At 41.9% G+C, this 27,411-nt stretch overlaps 1 protein-coding gene across 2 annotated transcripts in view; it reads left to right on the forward strand.

The window, feature by feature from the left end:
- The window catches only part of DGKI (diacylglycerol kinase iota), a 99,463-nt gene extending 88,569 nt beyond the window's left edge, over positions 1 to 10,894 (forward strand). For both annotated transcript variants that reach the window (XM_041487495.1, XM_041487497.1), the window contains 4 exons: positions 192 to 312; positions 7,780 to 7,816; positions 9,777 to 9,876; positions 10,778 to 10,894. In XM_041487495.1, coding sequence (XP_041343429.1) covers positions 192 to 312; positions 7,780 to 7,816; positions 9,777 to 9,876; positions 10,778 to 10,894 — 375 coding nt within the window. The remainder of the gene's footprint in view (positions 1 to 191; positions 313 to 7,779; positions 7,817 to 9,776; positions 9,877 to 10,777) is intronic.
- Positions 10,895 to 27,411: the final 16,517 nt, after the last annotated feature.

Genomic DNA, 27,411 nt, shown 5'->3' on the forward strand with positions numbered 1-27,411 from the left:
CAGATGTTTTATATCAGGGCCTAAAAGCTAGCTTTAAATTAATGTTTTATTTTATTTTATTTTATTTGGTACTGACTTACAATGAGAACCAGTAAAGAATTTACTGATATATTTGTTTTTTTACTCCTCCCATCTTATAATTCTGTATGGGTTTTTTTTTTTTCCTCTCTCTTTTTTTTGTTTCCTTCCAGTTCATAGAATGTTGTAAAAAAGGAGCCAATTTGTTAATCCAAGGACCTGATCACTGCTCCTTATTGCACCACGCAGCCAAGACTGGGAATGGCGAGATTGTGAAATACATCCTGGAGCATGGTGAGTCCCTGGGGCAGATCCTCAGAGAGCTGCACCTCAGCCCAGTGTCACTCAGGCAAAACCACACCTGGCTGCGGGAGGTGGGCTCACTCATCTGTGGTGCCCCTCAGTGGAATGTCCACCTGTAGCATGTGTGAGCAGGAGGCTGGGAATGGAGTAGCAATGAGAGTGATGGCTCCAGGCAAAGTGTGAAAAGAAGAATTAGAATGGCTTTTGAGGAGGATGATATTTTCAGGTTTGCATCAGCTGGGGGGCTGTGAAGAGGCAGTGTGAAGCTTTAGTTAAAACCTCTGGCACAGGGATCCTCTGAATTGTTTTTCAATTAGAATGTATGTTGTAGAAAGCATCTAATCTCTATTAAAACATTTACAGTGACAAAGAGCCCATACAACCATTGTTATTATTTCAGCATTTAGTAACATGCTGGTCAGGAATCTGCTTCCTTACTTCGAGACAAATTCATCTATCTTCCATTCCAGCCTTAGAATATTATGTCTGTTAGATTCAAGACCACCCAACAGCAAAAACCTATGATCTCCATTTTGTATTTATGGACTGTCATCATGCTATTGCCCTTTTTTCCTTTTCATGCTTCTTATCTTTGTCAGTAGATTACAGGCTATGCAGCATTTTTTTTTTTGCGTCTGAGGCAGTCACATTTAGGAGCTTCTGCCTGTTGAACCACTGCAACTTTGTTCCCTCACTGCTGGAGAGTGGCACAGTAAAATAGTCACTGCTCTGCACACAGAGCTGGAGTCAGAGTTATCAGCCTCCTTCCTGTAGGAAAAGTTTTCTCTTCTCTGACCCCACTTCAAAATATCAGTGGCTAATTTGGCTTCTGGATGTCAAAATCAGCTACATTATTTCAGCAGCAGTGTTAGTGTGAACACAGAGACTGCCCCTGGTAATTAGAATAAGTGTTAGCTGTTGCTCCAAGGTATTGCATAAATTGTACAGAGAGAAGAAAAAAGCACAGCTCCTAAGAAAGGAAGAAGCAACAATGCATCTCTTCAACCTTGACCCCTAAGTTAGGTATTAACTTATGGGTGTCAGGTATTCTATAGGTCCAAGTTCCTGTACTGTCAGCAGCAATCTGTAACTTAGTTCATTTGCTCTGATGTGACAGAGGCACTTTTGGTGGCAGATGGAAGTGAGGAGGGCATCCTTAATAGCAGCAGGCTTCTAGCATGACTAACTCAAAGGACATCTTAGTCAAGGTAGTCATTGGAGCCCAGAAAATGATTCAGGCAAGAGTTACATGTGCATTTTATTCATTTAGATAAACATAAATGTCTGATGTCATTTGCCCTTGGATATCCAGGACATTTGCTTGGGTCTACAAGATAGCACACAAGGCCCAGAGGAGGTCTGACCTGCACTGACAGCCAAAGCCCAAGCAAGCATCTCCATCATTCCAAGTGCATCCCAAGGCTTGCCTCATGGTATATCAAAAAGCACAAAATATCTGGGTGTGGGCAATGGAACCGTGCCCTAAAAATCTGAGAGGGCCTGAATTGTTCGTTTACTCCTTTATGTATAGATACCTACACATGGATAGGGCAGTGCAGTTGGCCTTATATCCAAATAATGACCAGTTTTCTCACCAGTTCTAGCAAACCTTACCAGTGCTCACTCTGCCTTACATTTACCTGCTCTGGATTGTTGCATTAGTCATAGTGCACACATGTGCTACTGAATTCTGTAGACAGGCATAATTTTGCTTTATTTTATTACTGCCCCTGATGTCTTCTCACACTGCACATGACCTGTGCCAATTCATCGATGCCTCTCTAGGATTTTTATTGAACACGTATACTTTAACTTAGTGACAGTCTGACCTAATTACTGTTCCTTTGGTGAACATTTAAAGTGAGAAAATTTAAACTAATAAGATTGTAAGCAGGGAATCCATGGGAATTTTTGAAGCAAATAGAGAAATGTAAGGGATTACAGACTGTTAGACAAAGACAAATCAGAAGGTTGAGCAAATGTCAGCTCAGTTCCTCTCTCCCTTCTTTATCCCCAAGGATGGCAGGAAGCTTTTGCAGCTTTCCAGACATATGTCCTCTGGGCTTCTCCAAACACACTGTTTAACATTCTCTGGGGATCAGGGAGAGCATGGGACAATGCACAATCTAATAGAGGCGCCCGCTCTTCTTCCACCAAGCAATTAATGAAACTCATTTCTACTCTGGGCACTTATCAGCCACAAATGAGCTCTCTTGCTGAATCATCATCATCATAATGCCCTTGTTTTCTTTGCATTCGCTGGCATTTGGCATCTTCTCAGCATTAATTACTGTACATGACCTGATCCTATGCTACTAATATCTAAGGGTTTCCCTGTGTGGAGCTTCTTGTTTCTGCCAATATCCACCCATAAAAATTTCATAAAAATGAGTCTTACTTCTGTTCTGGCAATTACCTCTGCCCAGTCACACTTCCTCTGGATTCTGTGTGCTTCCCAATATACGGCTGAGGATAGTGAATGATAATAGGAGTTCCACTGTAAAATACCCTCAAGCACACAGCAAAGAAAATCTATTATTAACCACACAGGGAAAAATCTTCTGAGTATCGCTAAAAAACAACAGCAAAAAAAGAAGACCAAACCCACTTCTCCAGGAACTTTAACTTTCTAGTTTGAAAAACAGTGGGATAAATCCAGTGCAATACAGGAGTGGCACTCATAGAACTAGAATTACAAAGGAAGGAAAATGCTGTAGTGGTGCTAAAGCTGTCCTTTGTGAAGATGGTCTATTCTGCAAACATGCAGGGCACATTTATATGAAAGGTTATTCTGTGATCACGATCAGAATTATTTCAGATGTTAAGGGGAGGAAAATAACCTGCCTTAAATTAGAAATAGCAGGGGTGAGTCACACATGGGGACTGCTGTGCGGTGCCTCCAGATAATTTGCAGTGGCCCAGCACAAGCCAGGAATAGCAGCTGAAGCACCAATGTAGTAGGTGTCAGGACAACAGCTGCTTGCTGCCGCAGGAAGAGTTGTGCTGGCTGCTGCTTCTGTAAAACAGTTTGTGTCTATCCCCTGTGCAGGAAGGGCAGATACATAGAGACACAGATCTATCACTCATTCAAGATTGCCCACCTAAATCAGGAATCTTTCGGTTTTAGTAGAAGGGTCAGCTTTAAGAACTTGTCTGTAGCTGAGGTAAGAAATGCTTAGCTAGAAACTGTGGGCCAAACTCAGTAGGTATCACAATCACAGCTTTTTAATGCTGCAGTCAGCAACTGCATTGCATCCTAATGCATGTACATTAGAGAAGAGTTAACTGTCTACTTGCTTAACACAAGCAGAATTAAGGAAGGCTTAAGAACCTCTGTTAGAAAAGGGGCCTCCTAAATCACCTGTATTTGGTATCAGACTTGGATTGGAGTCTTTATTTGGCAGCTGTGAAAAGTTTGTAATTTATAAGCATTATACAAATAATTCCATTTGCCTTGTCTTTGTCTTCTCTAGACATTCAAAAGACAAGCAAGAATTGTAAAGTTCATCTATGGCATTTTGATTTTAAACAGAAGAGAGGAAAGACGTTTACAGTTGCCTTAGAGGTTGTGGTGGGAATTTCTGCTGCAACAGACAATATGTAGGGCATCCCATCCTTAACATTTCTGTGTCCTCAAACCTCAATGTCCTTGCTTCAATAGAAAGCATCCCCTGAATAATAAAAAAAAGATGACGCTTTCATTAATCTTAGCGCTGCAAAGTCCAGAGCTAAGAGCCATCAGTGAATCTGGATTTGCATCCTGACCAGATTCAGAAGTTCCTTGGATAGCTTTGGGAAAGCAAATTTTCCTGTGACAGGGATGTGTGTCGGAGACAAAGTTTGAATAGTCGTCGGAAAGCAACACAATGAGAGAGAGTTTGCATGACACTTGTTAGTAGGCCTAGATTTGCAGAATGTTTTATGGTAGTGGTCATTTGTGAGGGGCCTGAACAGAAAACAGTTTAATTTTTTTCTGGAAGGCACAAGGTGTAACATAGCCTGTTTTAATTTCAAGCATACCAAATTTTAGGGTAATGTGGCTGACCGACATGTAGGAACCTGTACATGTACATGTACAACCTGTCTAGCCTCTATATTACAGTGGAAATTCTGAGCTAAAAGACACTAGCAGAAAAGACCACTGTTAATTTTCCCATCAGGTAAAAAAAAAAAAAATAAAGTGTGGTGTTGGGGAAAGATTAGAAATAGTTCTGAATTTCCAGTTTACTGTTATTTTAAAAATACTCCTATTTTGAAGGTAAGGATCCACATCCAGTTTTGTCTCCCAGATAATAACCCCAATCAGGTTATTAACAAAGAGGGTTTTGACAGATAAATATCCAGAAATGTTGATAATGTCTGACATTACTGCTTAGAGTTAATACCCTTCTTCCTCAGTTCTATGAAGGACTGACAGGACACAGGACTGGCAGGGGTTAACATCTGTGGGTCTCCTGTGGGTATCGGTAACCACATCATTTGGAGAGGGCTAAGCTGTGGGCTCAGAGGCCGTTCAAGAATGTGTAGAGCTGTATATTTTGGAAATGCCTCTGAAATATGGTCACCTAAAGTGTTGGGTTTTTTTTTTTTTTTTATTGTAGTGAGCTTAGTGAAGGAGCAGCTGCTTTTGAGTCTCCTTGCCCTCCCTCCTCCCATACCCAGCCCAGGCTGCTTTGCCTTCTGAGAAACCGGAGAAGGGCTTTGGTGGAGCGAAAGAGGGCAAAAGGAGAGAAGGAAAAAAGTTAATAATTCTACACAGACAGTCTATGGGTGCTGTTGAGGAAAGAGAGTGATCTCAGCTGGGCTTCCCCTCAGTGTGTCATGCTTTTCAGCTCTTTTCAAGTGAATATCTCCCCCCACCCAGTCCCCCATCCCCATCCTGCCATTCTTCAGCCCCCCAGTCTCTTTTTCCCTTTCTCTCTCTATTTTTTTCCTCCCTCCACCTCTCCACACATTTCTATCTTTTGTTTTTATTTCCCCCCCTGCTGTTTTCCTTGATAGAAATCTCACTCATGCATTTCCCTTCCGGATTTCTATTGGGTTATTTTGTCCTCTTTCTCTCCGTGCCTTGGTCCCCTTTTCTTTCTCTGCCTCTTGTCCCAGAGTGAAACAGCCGCCTCCCTGCTGGGTCAGGATGACAGTGCCGTTAGCTTTCCCAGTGCCAGCCCTTCCCACATCTGTGCAGCTTTTGTCCCCGGGCAGAGGGGGATTTGGAATGGTCGGTTGGCAGCGCCAGGGAGACTGATATAAAAATGAGGTCCAAAAAAGAGGGGAAAGGGAATTAGGAGGAGGGCGTGAGATGGTTTAAGAGAAGGACAAGTGAAAATAAAATAAAGAAGTAAAGGGCACTGCTCAGGCTGTGAGTTGGGACATTCCAGCTTCAGAGACAGGCCAGAGAGAATGAAATTAAAGCATCCTGGTACCATGTCATGCAGCTAATTATTAACACCAGTATCTGGCCCTTACGTACAACTCAGATGGAGTCAGGGTTCTCCCATGAAATGCTTAATTTGGGACAGCATCCAGGAGAGCACCCTTGGCACTTAGGGGAGGTGTACTTGTCATCTCCTCAGGTCTGTATCACAGACTCCCTTCAGGGTCCTCAGCACTGAGCTCCTCTGTCCTAGCCCTGCTATTTCTTTCTGCTTCACACCAGTTTTCCATTACCCTTGGCTTCTCTCCAGACCCACTCTGCCCCAACTTTCTTCTCCCTCTCAGGTCATATTCTTCTGAATATTCTCTATTTTACTGCCTTTACTTACCTTTTAACAGCTTCTTCCGCTTACCTGAGCAAGTACCTCTATGTCCCACAAAGCCAGACCTGTCACCCTGCTCCACCTTGGCAATATAACCTTCCTTGGTCCAACCATGAGCGGAAATAATAGGTGGCAGTGTCTTCTATAACACATTGCAAGCCATTCCTGCTTACCTATCACTGAGATGTGGCATTGCAGGAAGCTAGGGGAAATTACTTTTATTTTTGAGAGAACACGATTTTCTCCTAGGAAATATAAAGGACTCATTTTCTTCATGTGTATTTCTTTAATTGTCTTTTTAGTTTCTCAGTCATTATCTTTTTTCCTCTCAACAAGAGGCTCTGCTTATCCCCCTTTATCCTTCTTCGTGGTCCTGGGAGCTCAGGGGTAGTGACTGATTCTTCTTTTTGATAGGCAGGAGTGAACACACAACTGCCAAGTATGGAGATGAGAATGTGTGGTGGTAGAGTCAGGCTGCATTCAATAGTTGACAGTGGCTACTGAGCTTGGAGAGCTGTCATGGCAAGTATGCAGTGGTACACAAAGCCCTGTGCACTGAGGACTAAGCACCATCGTTTTTCTCATGATGGCAGAAGATGAAATGAACGAGATGCCTGCCGCTCAGGAGCCCCAGTGATACTTCATGTGTACATTGTAAAAGCAGTGAGGTAAAGACAGGCTGCTCTGATCCATTTTGACATACACTCAGACTAAAAGGAGTGTAGAGAGGTTGTGTGTAGGCCTTTGTAAGCCAGTAGTGTGAAATTCCTCACTTTCAGGTGAGATTTGCTGTAAGCTCTTGAGGACTCTTGAATTTCAAAGTCACAGCGTACTGGAGAGAAATACTCATGCGCAGGAAGGAAGTCTTGTAAAGTTTCCCTGTTCCCCTTGCTAACTGCCCTATACCATCTAACACTACACTCCAGAGCAGGGGAGAGAAGAATACTATGACAGACTGCAAAGGAAAAGTTATTTTTTTTCAAGTGATATCCAGATCCTAGCCTTTCCATATTACTGTAATTCAGCAATGGAATTTGCCTCTACAAATATCTGCCTTGTAGTGAATATCAAGGACATAAGGACATTAACATAAATGTATTATTTTTTTCCCCACTTAACAAAAATCTTTTCTGTTTTTCTTAATCTTACTTTCCTGATCATTGCTAACCAGTAGAGTACAGGATTTGCATATCAATATAAAGACCGCTGGGAATTTTCCACCCTGATCTACATTTTGTATAATGCTACTAAATGGAGTAGCACAGGGATGTCATTCAGGATGGAATTTGGCTAATTTCAACTTCCTAATGACATTTTCCCTCTAATGCCAACAATAGATTTTAACTTGCAATATATCAGGGTTTCCAGTATATCAGCATTTTCAATGTACTGTACTTATGTGAACCACTTAATTGAGCAAGGTGAAGAGTGAGAAAATAAACTCCATGAATATTCATTCCCAGTATAATTTAGAGGCTGCTACTCCCTGTTGCGGACACTCCAGCAGCGACTGTGCATTCAGAATTTTATTAGTGCAAGGGCTTACACGAGCATATATTACATTGAAGTTTGACATATTTTGCAGGCTGAGCTTTCACTTGGCTTCTTTTATATATTCTTTACTGGGAATCTTCTCCTGGTAGACATATTTTTTGACGCATGCAGACAAATGCTTTATGACATACCTGACTGTCTTTTGCAGGTCCATCTGAATTACTGGACATGACAGACAGTGAAACGTAAGTACAACCTACTCTGTCCTCCACATTATGTGTGTTAAACTAGCAGACTCTTGGTTTTCAAGTGCAAACTGTTAAAAAGGAAAAAGCTTGTAAAATGGCACAACTCTTCAAAACCAAACAAACAAACAGAAGGCCCCCTAAAAACCACACACCAACCACCTCATATGTGGCTTTCTTGCCTAAAACAAACATTCATTGGATTCACAGACGACTTTCTTCCTATTGCTTCCCATGCTTCCTTGATCTTTCTAGAGGTATAGAAGCCCTGCCATGTGTTTTGATGTTTCTGGCCTCCAGCTACTAAGGGACCAACCTGAAGAGTAAAATTCCAAAAGTCAGGAAATTACTTTTCTTACTCTACACCTTTTTTTTCAGTCCCTTCTTGATTCATCCAGGGTGCTCTGCCTTAGCTCTCCCAAGTGGCCAGGACTTGTGCAGTTGAATGTTTCCATCAAGGGCTTAAAACATCAATCACCTCCATTTTTGTTAAAAAACAAAAAAAAAAAACCAAAACAAAACCAAAAAAACAAAAAAAAAAAAAAAAAACCAAAAAAGCCCCAACCCAACCCCAAAAAATTACTTTCCTTTCCAATTCCCAATTTTTTTTACACCTTGTATAATCAAAGTTTCACCAAAGTATGTAAGGGAAGCATGAATAATCCTGGAAAATATGTGTAATACATATGAAATAAAACCAGTCTTTTTCATAGGGATCAAGCCTACCATTTCTCATCCCACAGTGCCCTCCCCTGCTAACAGAGAACACCTTTTGCACAAGGTGCATGAGTGAAGTCCAGAGGTGACAGGGACTGGATGGACTGCCTAGTTCTTTTCATCCAGGGTTGTAGCACAACCACATCAAGTGTCAGTGAGCACAGCTATGAGGGCTTCCCCTTACAGAGGTTCCTCTACCTCTAACCCTAGGAAAGGGAAGGTCCAAGCTGTAACTGGCAGTATGAATTTTTCTTTTGATCCTCAGCGGGAAATAGAATGCTATCATATTCTGACACTAGCTCTTATGCAGCAAGGGCGTATTGATTACAAGGTTGCCTCTTGATATTTCAACATCCTCTGTCATGGATGGGGGCTGAGATTTCCTTACGCACTCTGTGTAGGTAGTTGCAAGATTTGTCCTACAACATGTATTTCTTATAATTTGTTATTTCATAGCATAGGTTATGTAATGGCCCTACTTGTTGGATACTGGCATTAAGGACTCCTTCTCAACCCACTCAAAGCATACTTTCCTCTCTTCCTGGCCAAATCTAGATAGACTTCTTTACTCTCAGTAAAGAGTAAGTCAGTTTCAGTCAGTTTTAGAATCCTGTCAGACTTAGCTCCAGTCTGAGTGAGAAGGTTTGCAATAAATGTGCTCCCACCACACTGTCTTCTCTTCTGAAAAGCATGAATTTAATCTTCCCCAGTACCTCAGCAGTCCAGTGGTGGAAAACACATGAGAGTTCTTGCTCTCATACATCCAAGAGAGCAGAGTATCAGAACTGGTGCAGCAAGTGCACCAGTCATAGCTTTGATGAGTAGGATTTTTCTAGGATGGCTCCAAGAATGAGGTTGAGGAAAGAAATTGCAGGAAGAAACAAACCTTGTTGCTGTTTCACCTGCTGTGAAATAAGAAGGTGGCTAGCTTGCCTTTGCAGCAGTTAACAGAGCTGGTGGTTGGATGAGAATGTGACATTCAGTCCTCTGAATACATAAAATCTGTCAATGTTTCTTTCCCATCCCTCAGAAATTCTTCATCTACTATTTGTGCATTGCAGGCTTTCCTACTGAGTCAAAAGATGTAGATGCTAAGGGAGAGAGTGCACATGGCTACCTCTGCCAGCAAGAGGGAACCTTGCAGAAATGCAGCATCCTTCTGTGTCTATCCTCTGCTCCTCATGCTTCATAAATGTACATTGGTGTGCTGTGTCTCACGGCTGGTTTCTGTACTTTGGTCTAGGGGTGAGACAGCACTACATAAGGCAGCCTGCCAGCGCCACCGCGCCGTCTGCCAGCTCCTGGTGGATGCGGGAGCCTCTCTGAGGAAGACAGACTCCAAGGTAACACAGCTCCATCAGTCCCTCACAAACCCCTGTGCCGAGCGAGACCCGGCAGCATCTGTCCCTGCTCTTTGCATAACTGAGGCTTCCTTGTGTGTGCCGAAGGCAGCTCCTTTGAAGCAAGCTATTTTTATACAGAAAACTGTATTGATTTAAACAAACACAAGAGTTCAGTCCCCAACGTGGGTCACTGTCACCATAGTAAGAGCCTGGCCTCAAACTATTCGGTGCATTGGGTGTGAATGAGACATCTCCATGGCACAGCACTATCCTCCTCCTGTGTGGTCAAAAGAGAGGTCTGTGGGGAAAGACCACCTGCAGGAGCCTTGATTTCTGATTGCACAGCATCTGTGAGGCTTGGTTATTGTGGCTGGCTTGCTTTGTGAGGATGGCTAACTATTTTCTTTTGCCTTAGCTTGCCCCTATGCTCACAGTTGTGACACTAACCACAGCACTCTCTTGGTGTAAGCTTGACTGAGAAAGAAATCTGGGAAAAATGAAATCCAAGGAATATTCTGTCATTCCAACAATCTGATTGCTTAGGAGCATGGTCCAGAAGCTGCCTCTCTGGAGTTTCTGAGCACAAGCACCCTGTGGTCAGCAGCTGAGAGTGAGTTGGTTCTCTGGACTCCAGAGTCAGAAGCACCTTTTCTGCAGATGGGCAATCAAAACTAATTTTTGCTTTCTTGGGCTCTGTGAGGTAGCCTATAATGAGAAGAGAGGTCATCTATGATTCTATCATTCTTGTTCAGATGGCAGAATTTTATGTTGCAAAAAGCTTTCTGAAACAGATGAAATCCAGACAAGTGGTTTCTGACTTGTTAATCATCTTCTGCCTAGAAATCATCTGTTGTTCTAAATGTGTTAGCACAAGACTTTCTCTTCATGTTTCTTATTACAGGGTAAGACCCCTCGGGACAGGGCTCAGCAAGCTGGTGATCCAGATCTGGCCTCCTACCTGGAGAGTCGACAAAACTATCAAATGGTTTCCCATGAGGACCTAGAGACAGCAGTCTGATGTCTGAAAATGTCTGAGAGGATCCCTGGAAATCTCGAGACCACACCTGAGGCACTCGGGCATTGTGTGAGGAAGAAACTGCTGGAACCCACATGTCTCTCACTCTCGAGGAAAATACCTGAAGACATGCCACCAGTTTCTAAGGGCTACTGAGTCTTGCCACAGAACGGTTATGTTCCATTAGTTAGCCCATGATGGATGAGGTGGGACACTCAAAGGTCTGTGGAATCCACAGGCCACGAAAATTTACCTTTATTGCTTCCAGCAAGTAGCATGAACTTCTCCCATGTTCATCTGTATAATTTATTTAAAAAAAAAAAAAAAAAGGAAAGAGTAAAGAGGGTGTGGGGGAACAAAATCCAAACTAACTGGTACATTAAGCCACCCAACCAGGCTGTCCTCCATCCTTACAGTTTCTGCATTGCTTTTATTCTCCTGTTCCCCTCACTTCTCATCAGTTAAATATTACCTGTTATCTGTGTTGTCTTCACAAATGGTTAGGCAGTAGCAAAATGTTTGAGGAGCTCTGGATGCCCTTAAGAAATATCCAGTGTTTTTACCAGCTACATTCCCTCCCCGCCATCCTCTTGGAAGCTGTGTTGTCAGTACTCAGCCCCCATGGCGTTTCCTTGCTTTTGGAGAGGATGCTATTTATTGCCCTGTTTCCCAGGGTTTGCGGCATGGTCAGATTTACAGCAGTGACAAAACCTAACCTCATCGTTGCTGGGCATGCGGTTATGGTATCCTCACGAGACAGGCATTTACAAGGAAAGGAGCTCTATGGGATACACCATGCTGAATGGCAGAGCAGGAAGGCACCAGGAGGGTTTCTCATATCACTTTTATACCTGTAATGGCTGACCCAGTTCTTCTCAGGTTTCAGGCCTGCCTGAAGTTGATAGCTTCTTTAGTTCTTTACTTCTGAAAAGATGGGTTTTACCATGGGGAGAGATTTGTACAAGACTGAGGGAATTCTGATGGACTTAATGACAGACCTAGTCCCCTTTGCAGCACAGCCAGAGGGAGGAAGGAGACCTGGAACATCAGTAGCCACCCTGGGCTCATTGCTGCCTAGAAACAAATGGGCACTGGCCTGGTCACATTGGGAATAGGAAAACCTTCTTTGGCTGAACCTGTAAACTATCTGATTTTTCAAGGGCACCAAGTTTTGGGGAGTCTGTCGAAGTCTGTTCCTGGAGAAAGACAAGCAGCAGCTCATTGCCTTGTTGCCCACAATAGGTTTGAAATGTAAAGCTTAGCTGCTGTAAAGACCAGCTGTGTCTTCTGTACTCATCTGTTCTCTGTCTTATAACCATAAAGGAAGAGAAAGCAAACAAATACACAGGCATAAATAAAATGTTTCATCTTTGGATTTCTAATTGCTACAGATATCTCAGTTGACAAAATAGCAGAGCTTCCACTTCTACTTTGTCAGACCAGTGCCCATGAAGACGCTCATGGCTGACTTTTGGCATAACTCTTGCAATACATTTTTGAATTTTGCTTTGTTGTTTGATTTGAAAGATCCACCAGTGTTTGTTTTCACATCCCTTGCTAGGGGTAGCTCTCTAATAGATGGCGATCATCGGGGTTGCATACATTTGGAAACCATGAAAATAACTCAGGTCATTATTCAGATAAGTTTTTCTTCTTTGGTAGAAGTGGAGAAAATCAAATGAATGCATTTTTTTTTTAAGCACGAGTGATTGTTGTAATAGGAAAGGGGGAGCTGAACAATGTATTTTAATTTTTTTCCTCTTTTGAAAAGTTCATTTGATACAGGCAAAATATTTCTTTAGTATTTCTTCCTCTGGAAGGAAACTATATATATTTGTAATCTATAGATCAATGGCGACATGAAATGTATTTTGTCTTATTTTCTGTCTTTACCGTTCTCATTTAAAAAATAAAATAAAATATGAAAGCCAAATTACTTCCCTTGATAATTATCCAGGGACTTGTGGAGAAAATAAGTACGTGTATATATTAGAACAGAATTTGGCAACTGTTAAAATAAAAACTCAGAATATAGTTTTGGTGCGTGTGATATTTCCACAAGGAAAGATCCTCACATTGTGGTTTCATGGTAGGCCTTGCATCATTTCCCAGCTGGGAGAAAAGACATTACTGTAATATTTCTATACATTTGATGGAAACAATAATTATGTTATCATCACTTTAATCTTTTGGTTTTCTTTACTGATCTGAGAAATGGAGGAAGTTTCAATAGCACAGGAGTTTGGTCTGTCCTGTGCTGAGGCCAAGCTGAGTATAGTCACTGAGCCTGTGAGATCTCCCTGATCCTTTAGTCCCATGAAGCAGCTTGCTTTCATCACAGGTAGCCTCCAGAGGCCAGATGTGGATTATGATAAGGGAGCTGCTTCTGGTCCCTCTGCCCCCAGTTGTCCTTCCCTTGTCAGCTTATCCCTGGTACCCAGGAGGTGCTTGCAGCTGTGGCTGGCTCTGGAGAAGCTTGTCAGGATGGGCAGATTTCCTGAGCAATTTTGTGCCATTTGGACTGCTCAGAGGAACTCAGACCACTTGAGAGAGCATGGCTTGTTTTTTTCACCGAAAGCTGGAGTACGATGGTACGATCAGAGTGAGCCTGTTGAGCCTCTGGAAAGCTGTCTGTGCTGTGTGCTCAGCAGGAGACAGCTATTGTATGATAAAAATAGATAAAAATAGCCCCCAGCACTGGAGGTAGGGCAGGAATGGGCTGGATGTGGTGCCTTTGACGTCCAAGGTGTCCTGAAGCACTGCACACATGATGCACTAGATACCGGTGATGTTTGGTATCTGCAGGAAACGGAGCACATCTGATGTTTTCCACAATGACTCGTGTGGCAAGCAATATCAGAAGTTGGTTCACTGAGGGCAGTTTGGGGCCAGGACTATTCCTTGCCCTTTTCAAGTGTGGTGGGTTTACCAGAAGCAGCAGGCTCTGCAGCAGTTAAAGGTAACACATTTGTATGGAATCTCTGGAGCACTTGGGGTCTAGGTTAGTACAGTACAACTGTGCCTGCACTGGGCAGGGCCCAAATTCCAGTGTGCAGCTGGGAGTCCACTTAAGTTACATGTAAAGCATTTTGATTTACTAAAGCATCTGTTCAGTGGTTGTGTCTGTTAATGTGTGTATATTACTATACATATGTATATTTATAAATATCAGTATGCATGTATATAGATGCACACATACACATGCAAACACACTTGAAATTGTGTCATTTGAATGACAAAGCCCCTAGGGATGCTCAGCTACTGAGATTGCTGGACTGACAAAATGTCATTTGCCATTTTAATTTGTTATTAAAGGGAACCTTTCTCAGTAGAACTGAGGAGCTTCCAAATTGTTCCATTGTACTGGTTTTACTATCTCATTTTGGAGATAAACAGGGAAATAAAGTATTTATAATGTTGATAAAATAAATTTTGTAATTTAATAGCAACAATTACTCTTATTATTTCATGTTTCAATGCCAGATATCTTTTTTGTGTTATTCAAGGCATGATGACGTCATACATTTTTTACTTATTATAGCATAGAATGGTAGTGGACAGGGACACCTTGTACTAGACCAGGTTGCTTAGAGCTCCATCTAAGCTGACCTTGAACACTTCCAGGGATGGGTCATCCACAATTTCTCTGGGCATCCCTCAGTACTGTGAGATGTGAGGCTGAGTTTTTGTTTATGTAAAACAGGGGTCCAAGGCAAATTTTGCCTGTTCCAAAACTGGTGTCAGACTCCAGTGGATCTTTCATCATTTCATGTGGTGTTTTGCTTGTCTGTGTTTTAGCACTTTAAGATGTCTGTAGGTGTTTTTACTGGGACTGTCACTCTTACTTTTCCCCAGTAGCAGTGAAATTGTTCAGTCCCAACTCATGGTGCTGTAGCCTGGATTCAGTCTACATGAGATGTCCCCTGCTACATGAGGACTGTCATACAGAAGGACCATAGTACAAAACGGAAAGAAAATAGTACAAAATTGATGTTTCGTTGCCACTGATCTTCCCAGGTGTATTTGCTGAGCTGGTACTGCTGTGTAAGAACAGATGGGGCACATAGTTTTTCTGGTGGTGTGGCTGTAGGAGGATTTTTCAGTAATATTTCATGGCTCTTTGGCTCACTTTTGTCTTTTTGCTGTGATGGTGAAAACATATGGCAGTGAAAGTTTCTAACACAAATTCATCTAGAAGGTGGCTGTTTCCCTTTCAGCCATCCCAGATGCCTTCTGTGAGACATGCTTATGAGTTGACCCTTCCAGGATGACAAAAGTATGTTGACATGATCTGTCTCTGGGGTATGAAATGGGAAAGATACATTGGCAGCCTCAAGTTTTCTGGGAGTTTAATAGTACTCAAGAAATGTATGGGCATGCTGGAAATTTGAATGCCTTGAAAAAATTCCCAGGAAATTCTGTCCTTGTACTCCATATACTACAAGAAAAAAACAGTTCCTTGTGCTGATCCATTTGAGGTGTGCCATTTTCCTTCTCCCACTTTTTGCTTCTTTTGCACCAAACTAACATCTATAGAGAAGTATTTGATAAGACTTGTTTTAAAGCTTGCTAAAAGTAACATTTTGACCTCCATTTTACCTGTTCTTTGCCATTCATAAGATAATGTTTCCTCTTTTCATTTTCTTCAGTGAATCTGAGCCAAAATTACACTGAGTTACTAACTTCCAAATTAGTCTAAAGTAGCAAATGTGAGTATCTTTGGACATTTCAGCAGTTCTGGAAACAGCTTATATTCCTGGGCCTTTCTGGATGCATGTGAAGCTATAGGAAACAGTATTAGAGTGGTTATTGTGGTACTCATCATCTCATTTCTCTTTCTTAACAACTATTTTTCTTAGCAATGGATTGCTACAGCCTTAAATTCCATGATCTGCCTGCCAAAATCTGTTGATTGCAGCAGCTACTCAGTGATGTTCTGCAAACTACTCCAGGTGGCCATAGCAAGTGACCATGGCTGCTTTTAGTCCAGGTTCTGCCGTGGCACTGGACTCCTCTGGAGTGCCTGCCTGAGATCCCCTGCAGGTACTAGAGCTCAGGGGTTTCCCCTCCCTGGTGTGTTTCCAGCACTGCTGCTCGTGTGGTGCCCACAGAGAGTGGTGTTCTTTCATCCCCTGCACATGTGCACTGGAGCAACACCCCCTACCTTGGCCAAGGAATTTCCTGGTCCACCTATGGTGCCATTTGTGCAAAAGGGGAAAATTCTCTCCCTTGGGCCTTGATCACACCAGTAAATTAATAACATTTGACTTCAGTGATTAGGCAGGCTAAGAGCTGAATAACCTTACTGTATTCAGCCATCAGAGTGCATCTTGTCTCCTGCCTTATTTATAAGGTGCCAAATTCCAGTCTCAGATGCAGTTTCTTGTTTCCCTGACTGATTTAAAAAAAAAAACAAAAACAAAAAACAAAAAACAAAACAAAAAAAAAAAACAAAAAAAAAAACAACCAAACCAAGAGACAAAAAACCCCAATCCATCCTATGCAGTACACATGTATCTGGTTACCCAGAGAGTGGGGAAGGCAGACAGATCATTTTAAAATCTTCTCATTCTGATGTAGCACATCATGACTTCTAAAGTCTGAGCAGGGGGAAGCCTTGCAACAAAAGCATTTGTTTCAATATTAACACATCTATATTTCAGGAAATAATTTGATGCTAAGCCCTGTTAAAACAGTCAGCTTATGCTCTTAAATCTCCTATGTGTCAGAGATTTGGGGAATCTAAGGAGCCAGTAATCCTCTTGACAGGCACATAAAGATAGGTGAATGCCCAAAAAAGCAAAAAAAACTGCTTTCTTCAAAAATCTGTTTCTATTTTGCTACCCTCATCTACTAGAATCAGAACCCTGTTTTGGGAATGCTATTTCAGAGTTCAGCAATATTTTAACAGCCTCAGCATTCATTTGCAAAGTATATAGAAGCTGTAGCATTTTGAAGTGCAAGAAGAGCACTATTTCTTTGAGCAATATAATATTACATAAGTAATTGCCTCATCTCTTGCCAGCCACGTTTTGCTGGTAAAGTGCCACACCTGGCTCTTCAATTAGTCCCTGTCTGGGAGGCTGCTTGATGTGTAGCCCAGCACTCAGTGAAGTGTGCACTGTGGCAATCCAATGCCTAAGTGCTGCTGCAATTACCTAACTACTAACACATGAACCACGTGAAATTAATTTCTTAGTGTTTCACTTCATTTTAATGAGATAAATGCCATTCTGATTCCAGCTATCTTAGTGACCTTCAGTTTCCACTCTTTTCCTCAACCTGTGGTCAAGAAGAGGTATAAGATAATCTCTGTTCCTACAGAATCCAAATCGTGTCTAGGAACTCTACAAATCACTTAGGTTTGTAGGTGTGGAGAAGCTCAAGAACCTCTTGAGTCTGATGCAGCAGACATGAGTGATTTCTACTTGGCTAATTAGGCTTTAATAAGCAGTTCCACTTTTCTAGGGCTGCTTTTCCTGTGTGACATTCACATAAAAAATGAAAGATGACAAAATTAGAAAAGCAAAATTAAGCTGGCCCCTGGGAATGGGGAATTCTAAAGAATGGCTTCCACATGCATTGCTCTTTTCTAGATAGGGAGTTGCAGTGCTACTTCTTGAATAACACTGTAATGAGTAATTATGCATCATAATTAGATACAGCTAATTGTAGTAGTGAGGTGGGTGCTCACTGCGTCCAATATTGATGTCACCCAGATGCAGAGGTATTCCTGCCTCTGTAGAGATGACCAGACAGTCTGGAGGGGGAACACAAAGCTTGAGGCTTTGTGAAGTGAGACATGAGCCCCAAGGTGAGCAAGGACAGCCCTCCCTGCTCCTTAGCCATGCTGGAGGCTTTCGTTCCAAATGAATGGAGGCAATGCCACATCAAAATAAATGTTTGCTGTAGGTCACAAAGTGAATAGCTGTCGTTCTTCTCATGTCCCCTGCTTCAGCCCTTTTCCAGGAACATTTTTTTTTCCTTTCATCAGAATGGGAAGTCTGTTGATGAATGGGAAGCCTGTTGTGTGCCTGTATTAACAGAAGCTGGGTGCAGTTGTGGTTGTTGTCTGTGGTCTTGTTGCTGTTGTAATACCTTATCTGCATGGCATAGGGGAGAAGTACATTCATGTCAAAGCTAAGGAAAAAAGATATTGCTGGCAGCTAATGACAGGAAGGAAATAGAATATAATATTATTTAAATTTATTTTTAAATATTCTTCAGAGCTCTTTGCTTTTCCTTCATTTCCCCTCCCTTTTAGAGTTTCTGTACTGAGCTCTTTAATCTTTCATCATCTCTTCTTTCCTTAGTTCATTCTACCTTCATTTTTGATTGGAAAAATCCTGCTCATGTGCTTACCCTTGAGACACTTCTGCTTGACCAGTCACAGATGGTTGGATCTCCTCTGACCATGTACAGTCATGGGCAGGGAATGTTGAAATTCTCTGTATTAGGAATGAGCTGGACGTGCAGTACTAAAGGCTCCTCTGAAGGCAGTTGTAATGCCCAAATTATAATCTCAGGATTAAAAAGATGGGAAGTATGATGGACTTGGGTTTTTCATGCCTGAGGGTTTGATTTCAGCCTTTCCAGACTTAGTTTTAATATCAATAGGAAAATTCTTATGACTGTATTTTTTATTTTTTTTTGTGTACTTTCATGTTTCTTCCCTTTGTGATTTTGCTGTTAAATAATCTGTGCCTGGGCAAATGTAATTGTACTGCTCTATGCTTAGGCTTTCAAGAAGAGGCAGCTGCTTCCAGCTAGCAAGTGAGTGTGCTGGTCTCTCATGCAAAATGGCTGGCTTTGCTACTGTACAGTTTTCTGCTCAGCATGTAGCTCACAGAAATCACAGGGAGATGGCAGGGGCTTATCAGGATTTCTTGTTCCGTTTACATGTCACTGCAGAGTGATTCTCTTCCATCTGCTTCCTTTGATCACACAACAGCTCTGGGAGGAAAGAAAAGAAGTGGCTGAGCCTTCAAAGTACTAAGCAGCTCTTGGGAGCTTTGTCTCTCCCTAGCTTGCTGCTGCACCTTACAGAGCTGGGAAAGGGAAAGCAGGGGATGCTTTATGTGCAGAAAGATCAATCTCTCACCTCACTGGCAAAAGTAACAACTCTTTGAAGGTACCTATTCTGACACCCCACCAGTGCCAGGTAGGGTGGAAAATACATATGGACATCAGCAAGCCTGTAGGAGCTGACTTCCTTTCTTAAGGGCTCTTCCAAGCTCTTTTTGATTCTCTTCCTGGTGCCTCAGGATAGGAATTCCTTCCTGTGTCTTCCCAGAGCAATCATCCTGAGGATGCCCTTTGTAATGGTGCCATCCAGCTGCCCTCACACCATGTGTTACATGTGCTCTGTGTCCTGCAACTCCATTGGAAATTGAAATAATCAAGAGTTAAAATCTCTTTCAAAATGGACTTAGGATCTTGGCCACTGACCCACCAGGGTGCAGTGCACTGTGGAGGGGAATATGGAATGGAATATGACTGCCAACATTTCTCTGTAGAAATCTCCTCAAGGTGAAATGTGCTTTCACAGTGGGAAATGAAGGTTATTTTTCTCCTGCCCATATTATTTTGTTGCAAACCCTGTGCCAGTCATTTTGGATGCAGACAGCTTTTTGGAAGCAGGAGGCTTTTGAAAGATTTTTCAAAGTCTAGCCAATGATGAAGCTGAGGACTTGTGTTCTGCAGCTCCCACACAAACCTTCTGGCAGTCCAATGAGGTTTCAGTGTCCTCTCTGAGTCAGTGAGCGGAATATTTTGCTACAAGCTACAGGCCTGCCTTTGTGCCACTGCTATTGCTACTTTGCTTCTGCACATCTTTTAGAACAGCTATAGTTTTGCAGCCTTGCACTGGGAAAAACCACAGTGGTATGGGGGAAAACACACTTTTCCTAATGGACACAAACACTCCTCAAGCTGCAGTTTTGTGCTAATGAAAATGCAATGTATGTAAAGATTGAGCTGGGTTTAAGAGACTGTCTCAACCAGCTCAGTGAGGATTTATTTCCAGCAAGACCTGACTTCTTGTTTTGCTGTGAACAAAGAAGATAATGCAAAAAATAATCACTTGGTTTAACGGTATGCTTCTGTCTTATGATAGTTAACAAGTTTAACTGTGTGCCACATGGTCGTGTCACAGAATAGGGAAAGTATTTGCTTTCAGAATTTATCAGAATTCTCTCTGGAGGTACTGGGGTCAAAGAGATAGGGCCAAAGGTAGCAAACCAAGGGTTTGAGATTGCAATCAAGGGTTGCATTCCTGCCACTTCCATTAAGTTCTTTTGGGTAAATCACTTAGCCTTACTGTGCCTCAGTTTTCTTGTCTGTAAAATGGGGATAATATCATCTCCCCACACACAGACAGGTAAGGTGTTTTGTGTTACAAGCCTAAAATATGCTGTATATTAACTATTTTTGAATTGTATGGGTTTTGAATTGTTTGGGTTTTTTGTTTGGTGGTTTGGTTTTGTTTTTTTTTTTAAACTTTTTTTTTTTTAATTGTGCCTTGTAATGTTACTCTATAGCATCCTGCTTCTTCTGGGGCTATTTTTTCCTCCAGACAGCAGTGAGAGTAGCCTTGTCCCATGCTTTTTTGTTTAACTGGTTTAAGTTGAGATAGCAAAGAAGGATGGAGAATGAGAATTTTCCAATTAGCTATTTTGCACTTTTCATGCTTGATTTCCATGTTTGAGCTATCTTGTATTAAAAGTTGTAACTCAGGTAACATTTCAACTCAATGAAAGCATTCAGGTGGTTTATCTCTCTTCAGAGAAGAGTATTTTGCTGAATTTTAGAGCAGCTTTTTTTTCCATCATATTGAGTTCATTGAGCACAGAATGTTTCCTTTGGGAGTGCCTATCTCAGAAATAATTCTTTCTGTCACCTCTGCTATTATGCTGGTATGACAGAATATTGTCGAAGAGTCCAGAAATCATCACTTTGGTTTGTTGATGCAAAAGGTTTCTGGGGAATGGAAAGAAACATCTGAGGGAACAGATTCTCTGGCCTTCATGTTAACATCTCCTCTGGCCACCTGGCAGATGGGAGATGAAAACTGGTAAGGTACAAGGACAAGGGTTAACAAAGATTTAGGGAACTGGAAGTGCCTCATGCAAAAAGGAAGAAGGCTAGGAAGGAGTCATCAAGGCCAGGAAGAAGTGGGATGCTGATGAACAGACTCTTGATGGAAAGGCTGAGATTCATCAGGCTATGTATATATACACATGTACAGTGATGCTTCCTGGAGATGGTGGAGAAAGGACAATGGGCAGATTTTGATCTCCTCTGCTCTAGCTTCACTCCTGGTGAACCAAGATGTGACTGAGGTCAGAACCTGGACCATTCCATAATGTGTTTGGCCCCCTGAACCAAGCAGTAAATTCAAATAACAAATGACCATTTTTAACCTACATTTCGTGGGCATCCAGAGTTCCAGTATTTGTATATATCCTATTATCTGAACCCACATCTGTTCCAGGAGTTGTAATTACATCTCAAAGGGCTCTTTTATGCTACCTGACCCTGAGCATAATGCACTGGAACATCTTGAGTCTGCCAGCTGGCAAAAGGAACCCAAGGCACACAGCAGTACCCATGAATAGAGGATATATGTTTAACAGAGAATCAAGGCACAGGTAATCATCAGTGAGGGGGTATACATGAAGGAGGCGGGGCTTTTTGTAACAAAGAAAGTATTTTCTTCCACAATTTTCTTGCATTTCCTATTTATACAAAGTATCTTGATCACTGTGCTGCTAACTAAGGAGATTTTAAACTAGGGGAAGGAAGAAATATGTATACAGCAAAAGAGCCGATTACTGTTCTTTTTGGACACTTTTCTGTATTGTGACTTGTGTGGAAATGTACAGAATAAAAAGTGAAGTAGCGCATGCCTTGGCTGGGCTGAGTTTCTTTGTGTTATTTGCCAGCAGAGCTGGGTTGCTGCTTCTGGCAGAGTGGAAAGACTGGTGTGACTTGGAAGTTGTGAAGAGTTAGGGGCAGTGGAGGAAAGGGACTCAGGGGTCAAAATTCTACATATGTGTGTATGCTGGTGTAGAGAAGGGAGTGTTAAGCCTCTGGATAAATCAACTTCAAGCTCATGGTAAAGAAAAAGGTTAATGATAATATTTCCGGGAACATCATCTCAGTCCCTTAGTAAACTCAGACTGCCAGCACAGCACTCAGTGTGTGCAGCAGAGATTAGCAGGACTCTGTAGGTGTGTAGGTCACCTCAGGATCTTAGCTATGCATCTCAGGAGTTTCTCCAGTGCATTCTCTGGTTCACCTCCATGTTATCTCAGGACTAACCCATACACATATAATGAAACTTTTCTTGTTTCTGATCAGCTGTGTCTGATTGAAGAATTTTTGAGAATTTCACGGTCATTGCTTCCTTTCTTGTCTTCAGCAGCTCCCCTCCCTGCCTCACTCAGGAGTTTCTATGCCATTTCTGACACAAAAATTTTGTAACCTCTCTTCTGTCCAAGTCAATATTTCCTAACAGCTCCCCTGCCTCCACTGTCCCACCCTGAAATTGTATTTCTGAATAATTCTGTGATGTTTCCTTTGTCCTGTCTCTCTGGGACAGTGCCTGCCCCCAAAACACCTCCCTCACACATGGTTCTGTCTCCCTCCTCCACTCCAAGCCCTTTGAAGCTCACTGCTGTTGCCAGCAGCCAGCTGTGTGCTTGTCTTTTAAAGGATGTCTTAAGCTCCCTTTTCCTGCTGTCTCAGGCAGCTTAGGAATATTATCAGTAAGAGTAGTGCTAAAAGCACTGACTGCTCTGCCTGTGCAGGACTGGCTGGGGCTGGACGAAGATGTAGCCTAGTCATGAGTTCCCTGCACAGCAAGGAACAACTACCAAGTGCTGCTTTGATGTCCAGGAGCCCTGTGGTACAAAGCCCTGCCTCCTCTGGGGCCCTTCACAGCCACCAGCTGCACCAAATGGCTGCCAGCTGCTCTCTGGAAATGTCAGTGGAGAAGTGCTTTTTGACGTGCTCGGGGCTGCCCCCACAGCAGCCTCTGGAGGTGCTCCACCACCTGCAGGCAGAGCTGCTCCGTGGTGCATCTGAAAAAATGAGAAAACAGCTCGCATCCTACTAGGTTTGCACCCCAAATTCTTGAATGTGTGTGGCCTTACACATGTTGTGAAGAGAGTCCAACTGCTCTTTTCTCATCCATTGTAATTTGCCCTGTAATTTCAGCTCTGTTAACTGTTTCTAACGCAGGGCTGTTTCTTGCTAACATTCCCTACAAAATTCTTTAACAGAGCCGGTGAAATTCATACCCATATATGCACACACACACACATACACACACTCACACACATATATATATATTAAAATATCTATCTCATAGGCAAATATACTTAAGTGAGGAATTCCCTTTTTCGTGCAACCTTTCTTTACATATGAAATGTAATAATGTTTCTTTAAAAAGCTAAGGCTTTCATAGTGGGAATGTAACTACAATGAAAACAATAAAATCCCATTCTTGGGAGGGAAAAACCCAATCCTGGGTTTTTTAATCATTTGCTTTGAAGCCTTTTCCCCCCAAAAGCCCTGCAGCTTCACCACAGCCAAGTGATTTCAGCCTTTCCCTGCAGTTAAAATGTGCTTCTCCCTAACAAGGGATCTTTTAAGCTAGGTAGTGATGCTTGTAAGACATGTTGCCAAGGTTGTTAAGTCTAAAAATAGGTAAATATTGGAAGCAGTCCCATAATTTCAAGGTGTTTGATCTCATGTTTTCACATTCAAGGCTTGATATTGCTACCCGAGTATTGTATTTGAAGCTGTATTAGTTCACAGCAGCACAAGAAAACCTCGAGAGGTGCACCCTCTCTGTTTCTGCCCACCTATCCACAGTCTTAACTGGCACCAAGGATGCATGAGTGTGTGTTTGTCAGGAGCTGTTGCTGTGTGAGTGTGGAGTTAAAAGTATTGGTGGGTCAAGTGCATGGATTCTGCGGCTCTCATTCAGTGAGGCAGGCAGTTCTGTGGAATTAAAGGAGAGCTGTGATTTCCAAGACCCGGAAAAAGAAAGGGTTTGTTTCCTGTGGATGAGAAACAGGAGTTGGCTGCTGGGTGTTAATTCAGATGGGCAATCTGTAGATGACAGGAAGCCAGGAGAATGGAGCACTGCCTGGTTAACACCTATAAACAGTTTGCTATCAGGGAATGAACAAAAATAGTAGGACTGGCTGTCAGAAGAACTTCTGACTGCAGTCTCCATTGTTCTCCATTTGCCTCCAAAGCATGTAACACCTTGACAGTCAGCCACAGAGGTTTCAGCTTTTGGATGAAACCTTCTGCTAAAATGAGAGGGAGAAGGAGGCTTCTCACCAAAGGATGGGTGTAGGCCAGCTCAGGAGGAAGTTCTATTACTCTCCACAAAACATGGAGGGCACAGAGTAGTTGGAATCTGTTTTGTTGTTGTTGGTTGGTTGTCATTTTTAAGGGTGACAAGGGAATGAAGAAGTGACTTAAAAAGGAAAGAATAAGATTAAAAATGTAGTTCTGAATATTTTGGATCCTGTAGCTCATCAAATCTGAGTGACCTTGAGTCAAAAATGGTGTTAGGTGATACAGACTAGTGTTTGGTGTCTAGGCTTTGGGTGTTTTCTTCTTGATATAATCAGCCAACAGGCTGAGGACTGTGTTTGCTTTAAACAGGGTATGATTACCTTCTCTTTTTGTTAGTGCATGTAGGTGCCTCATAAATTTCTCCACTGACAGAGCTCATGATGTTCTAACAAGCTCTGGTCTTTCTCAGTCCATTTATGAATACATACTTAGTTCCAGGAGTATCTGTGTTTTGCTAATGGGTCTCACTATCATCCCTGAGGTACATCCTAATGGGATGCAAGGCTCCACATAAATATAAGGGGTTATTATTCTGGCTGCTCACTCTTTTTCCTTGTTCCTCCCTTCTGCCTTTTATGAAATGTACAATGAAAGGGCAGATATGAACAGTGGTGTCCATTTGAACAAGATGGTTGTACAGTAAGGGGTCACTGGATAACCAGCAGTTTCTCCATGCAACACTGCTGTTAAAAGTTCTTGTTAGTCTTTCCAGTCACTTAAAGGGTTTTTTTTTGGAGCTTGACATTTTCACTAATACAAAACCAAGTGAGCAGTATGTCTGGCTCCATAAGTCACCCTGAAATTCTTATACTAGATTTGCAGTCAAGCTGATTTTTACTTGCAGGGCCCATTCCTAAGAAGTGATCTCTTAATGGGAGAGCTAGGTGAGTATTGCAGTGCTCTGGAGATCATCTATGGCTTTTTTTCACCTTTTAATAATGAAGGAGGTCCACTCTGTAGCCAGAAATGAAGCATCTTTGTGTTTACGTGGGGGAAAGAGAATAAGGGCTAATTAGGATTATGAGGCACTGTTTGGTTTAGAATGCCAATACTTTCTGACCTTCTCATTTAAGATTTCTTTTTTTTTTTTTTTAAGTTTCTGTAATTTCCTGTATTTTAATTTTGAAAATGCAGCAATACAGGATCTGATTATCTTATTTTTTGTTATTATTAATAACAAACACTGAGATTAATCTCTCTGAAGTATTGATTCACAGTTCCTTCTAAATGGCAGCCTTTTTTTCCAATGTCTCAGCTCAGTTATCCAATAAAAAAGATACCTGTAAAAATGGCCATATGTATGTGTAAGGTGAAGGGTCTGGAGGAAGGATCTTAAAGGGAGCAGCTGTGGGAGCTGAGGTTGCTCAGCCTGGAGAAAAGGAGGCTCATGAGAGACCTTATTGTTCTCTACCATTACCTGGAAGCAAGTGATGGTACAAGAGGGAATGGCATTGAGTTGTCCCTGGTGAGGTTTAGACTGGATATTAGGAAAAGTAGATTCATCAAAAGGTTGACAAGCACTGGAACAGGCTGTCCTGGGAAGTGGTTGTGTTGGAGCCATGGGAGGTATTTAAAAACTGTGTAGATGTGGCATTTAGTGATGTGGTTTAGTGGTGGACTTGCCAGTGTTTGGTTAACGGCTGGACTGATCTTAAAGGCTTTTTCCAACCTAAATGATTCTGTGGTTCTATGAAGGTCTTGGATCCAAGGAATTGGGAATGGTGGATAATTCAGGAACTTCAATGTCATTGGCCAAAGTTAGTTTGTCTGCTTTAGATTCTTTCTTACTACCTGTGTCTTGAGGAAACAAAACTTTCTGGTGTGAGAAATTAACATTCTGTTTCCAGACCGTGAAGTCCAGTTCTAGGTGTCTCAGATCGGAGCTTTGGTCCTACCCAGGCGTATTGAACCTTCCTGCTGCTGCTGCTGCCATTTTTTCCTAACCTAAATTTCCTAATATGAGATTTTTTGGAACCTCTTTGTTAAGTTTCCTACTAGATTACAGAAAAAAATTGTGTATATTATATAACCTATATATATACATATATAAATTAAATATAAATATATTTATATATATTTATATATAGAAATTGTATAATACAAATGTAGACTAATTTATGTTGGTGGGGACATCTGACCCAGTCTTACATTCAAACCAGAGTCAACTTTGAGGTTAGGGCAGGATTATCAGTGTTGGATCCTTGTATTTAGGACCCTTATTTAGGTCATACCAAGGCCTTCCTTGGATTTTTATAAAAGCAGAAGGAAAGAAAAAAGTATTTGCTCTAAGGAACACGGACTATGAATTGACAAATGGAAACACAAAATGTGTATGATTTTCAGAATCAGGTGCTGAACGCATCACAGACACCTAAAGAGAGGCTCCTTTACTCAAAGTCACTCAGGAAATCACTGGTGGGTGTAAAGAATAGACCTGCAAGTCCTCTGACTCCCACTGTGTTAACCTCACATCTGGCAAATTCTATTGCACTGTGTGTCTCCCATTGAATCTTCTCGTTATTGCAGTCTCTTGTGCCAAAGGTATTTTCATGAACTTGTGCACTTTTCTTTCAGTTGTTAGGGTTTGTTGTAGTGGTGTGGTTTTTTTTTTTTTGTTTGGTTTTTTTTTTTTTTTTTTTTTTTGTTCCCTGAAGCTAAAAGTTGCATCCCTATTGTGAAGAAAATAGGAAACAGATTTGTTCTCCTCAAATGTGTTGGATCTTTGAATGGAAACTGGGAGGAGAAGGAGGCGACAGCCTGCAGCCCTGTCACATTCTTTCCATTGATACACATGGACACCAGGAAAAAGTCTGATTCTGATCCCCCAAAACAATAGATATGGAAATGTTTTCTCTTTGTTTAGTTTTTCTTCTGTCCATCTTAATGTGAGCATAGCAGTAAAAAGCACTACAGGGCCTGGTCTAAGACTTGTGTTCTCTGTTAGTGGAAAAAGAGAGAGCTGCTTACTCCACAGGTTCAAATACCACTGCACTGGCCAACAACAACAACAACAACATGGTTTTATCTCAGTGTGAGCTGAACCTGACAGTTAAAGAATGATCTGTTCAGGGTACAGCTGTGTTCATGCTTACCCAAACACAGCCGTGGAGGAGCAGTGTGCTTGACTGGAGGAAGGAAGCACA

Source organism: Pyrgilauda ruficollis, unplaced genomic scaffold, assembly GCF_017590135.1.
Source record: "Pyrgilauda ruficollis isolate IOZ18807 unplaced genomic scaffold, ASM1759013v1 scaffold80, whole genome shotgun sequence".
Taxonomy (NCBI): domain Eukaryota; kingdom Metazoa; phylum Chordata; class Aves; order Passeriformes; family Passeridae; genus Pyrgilauda; species Pyrgilauda ruficollis.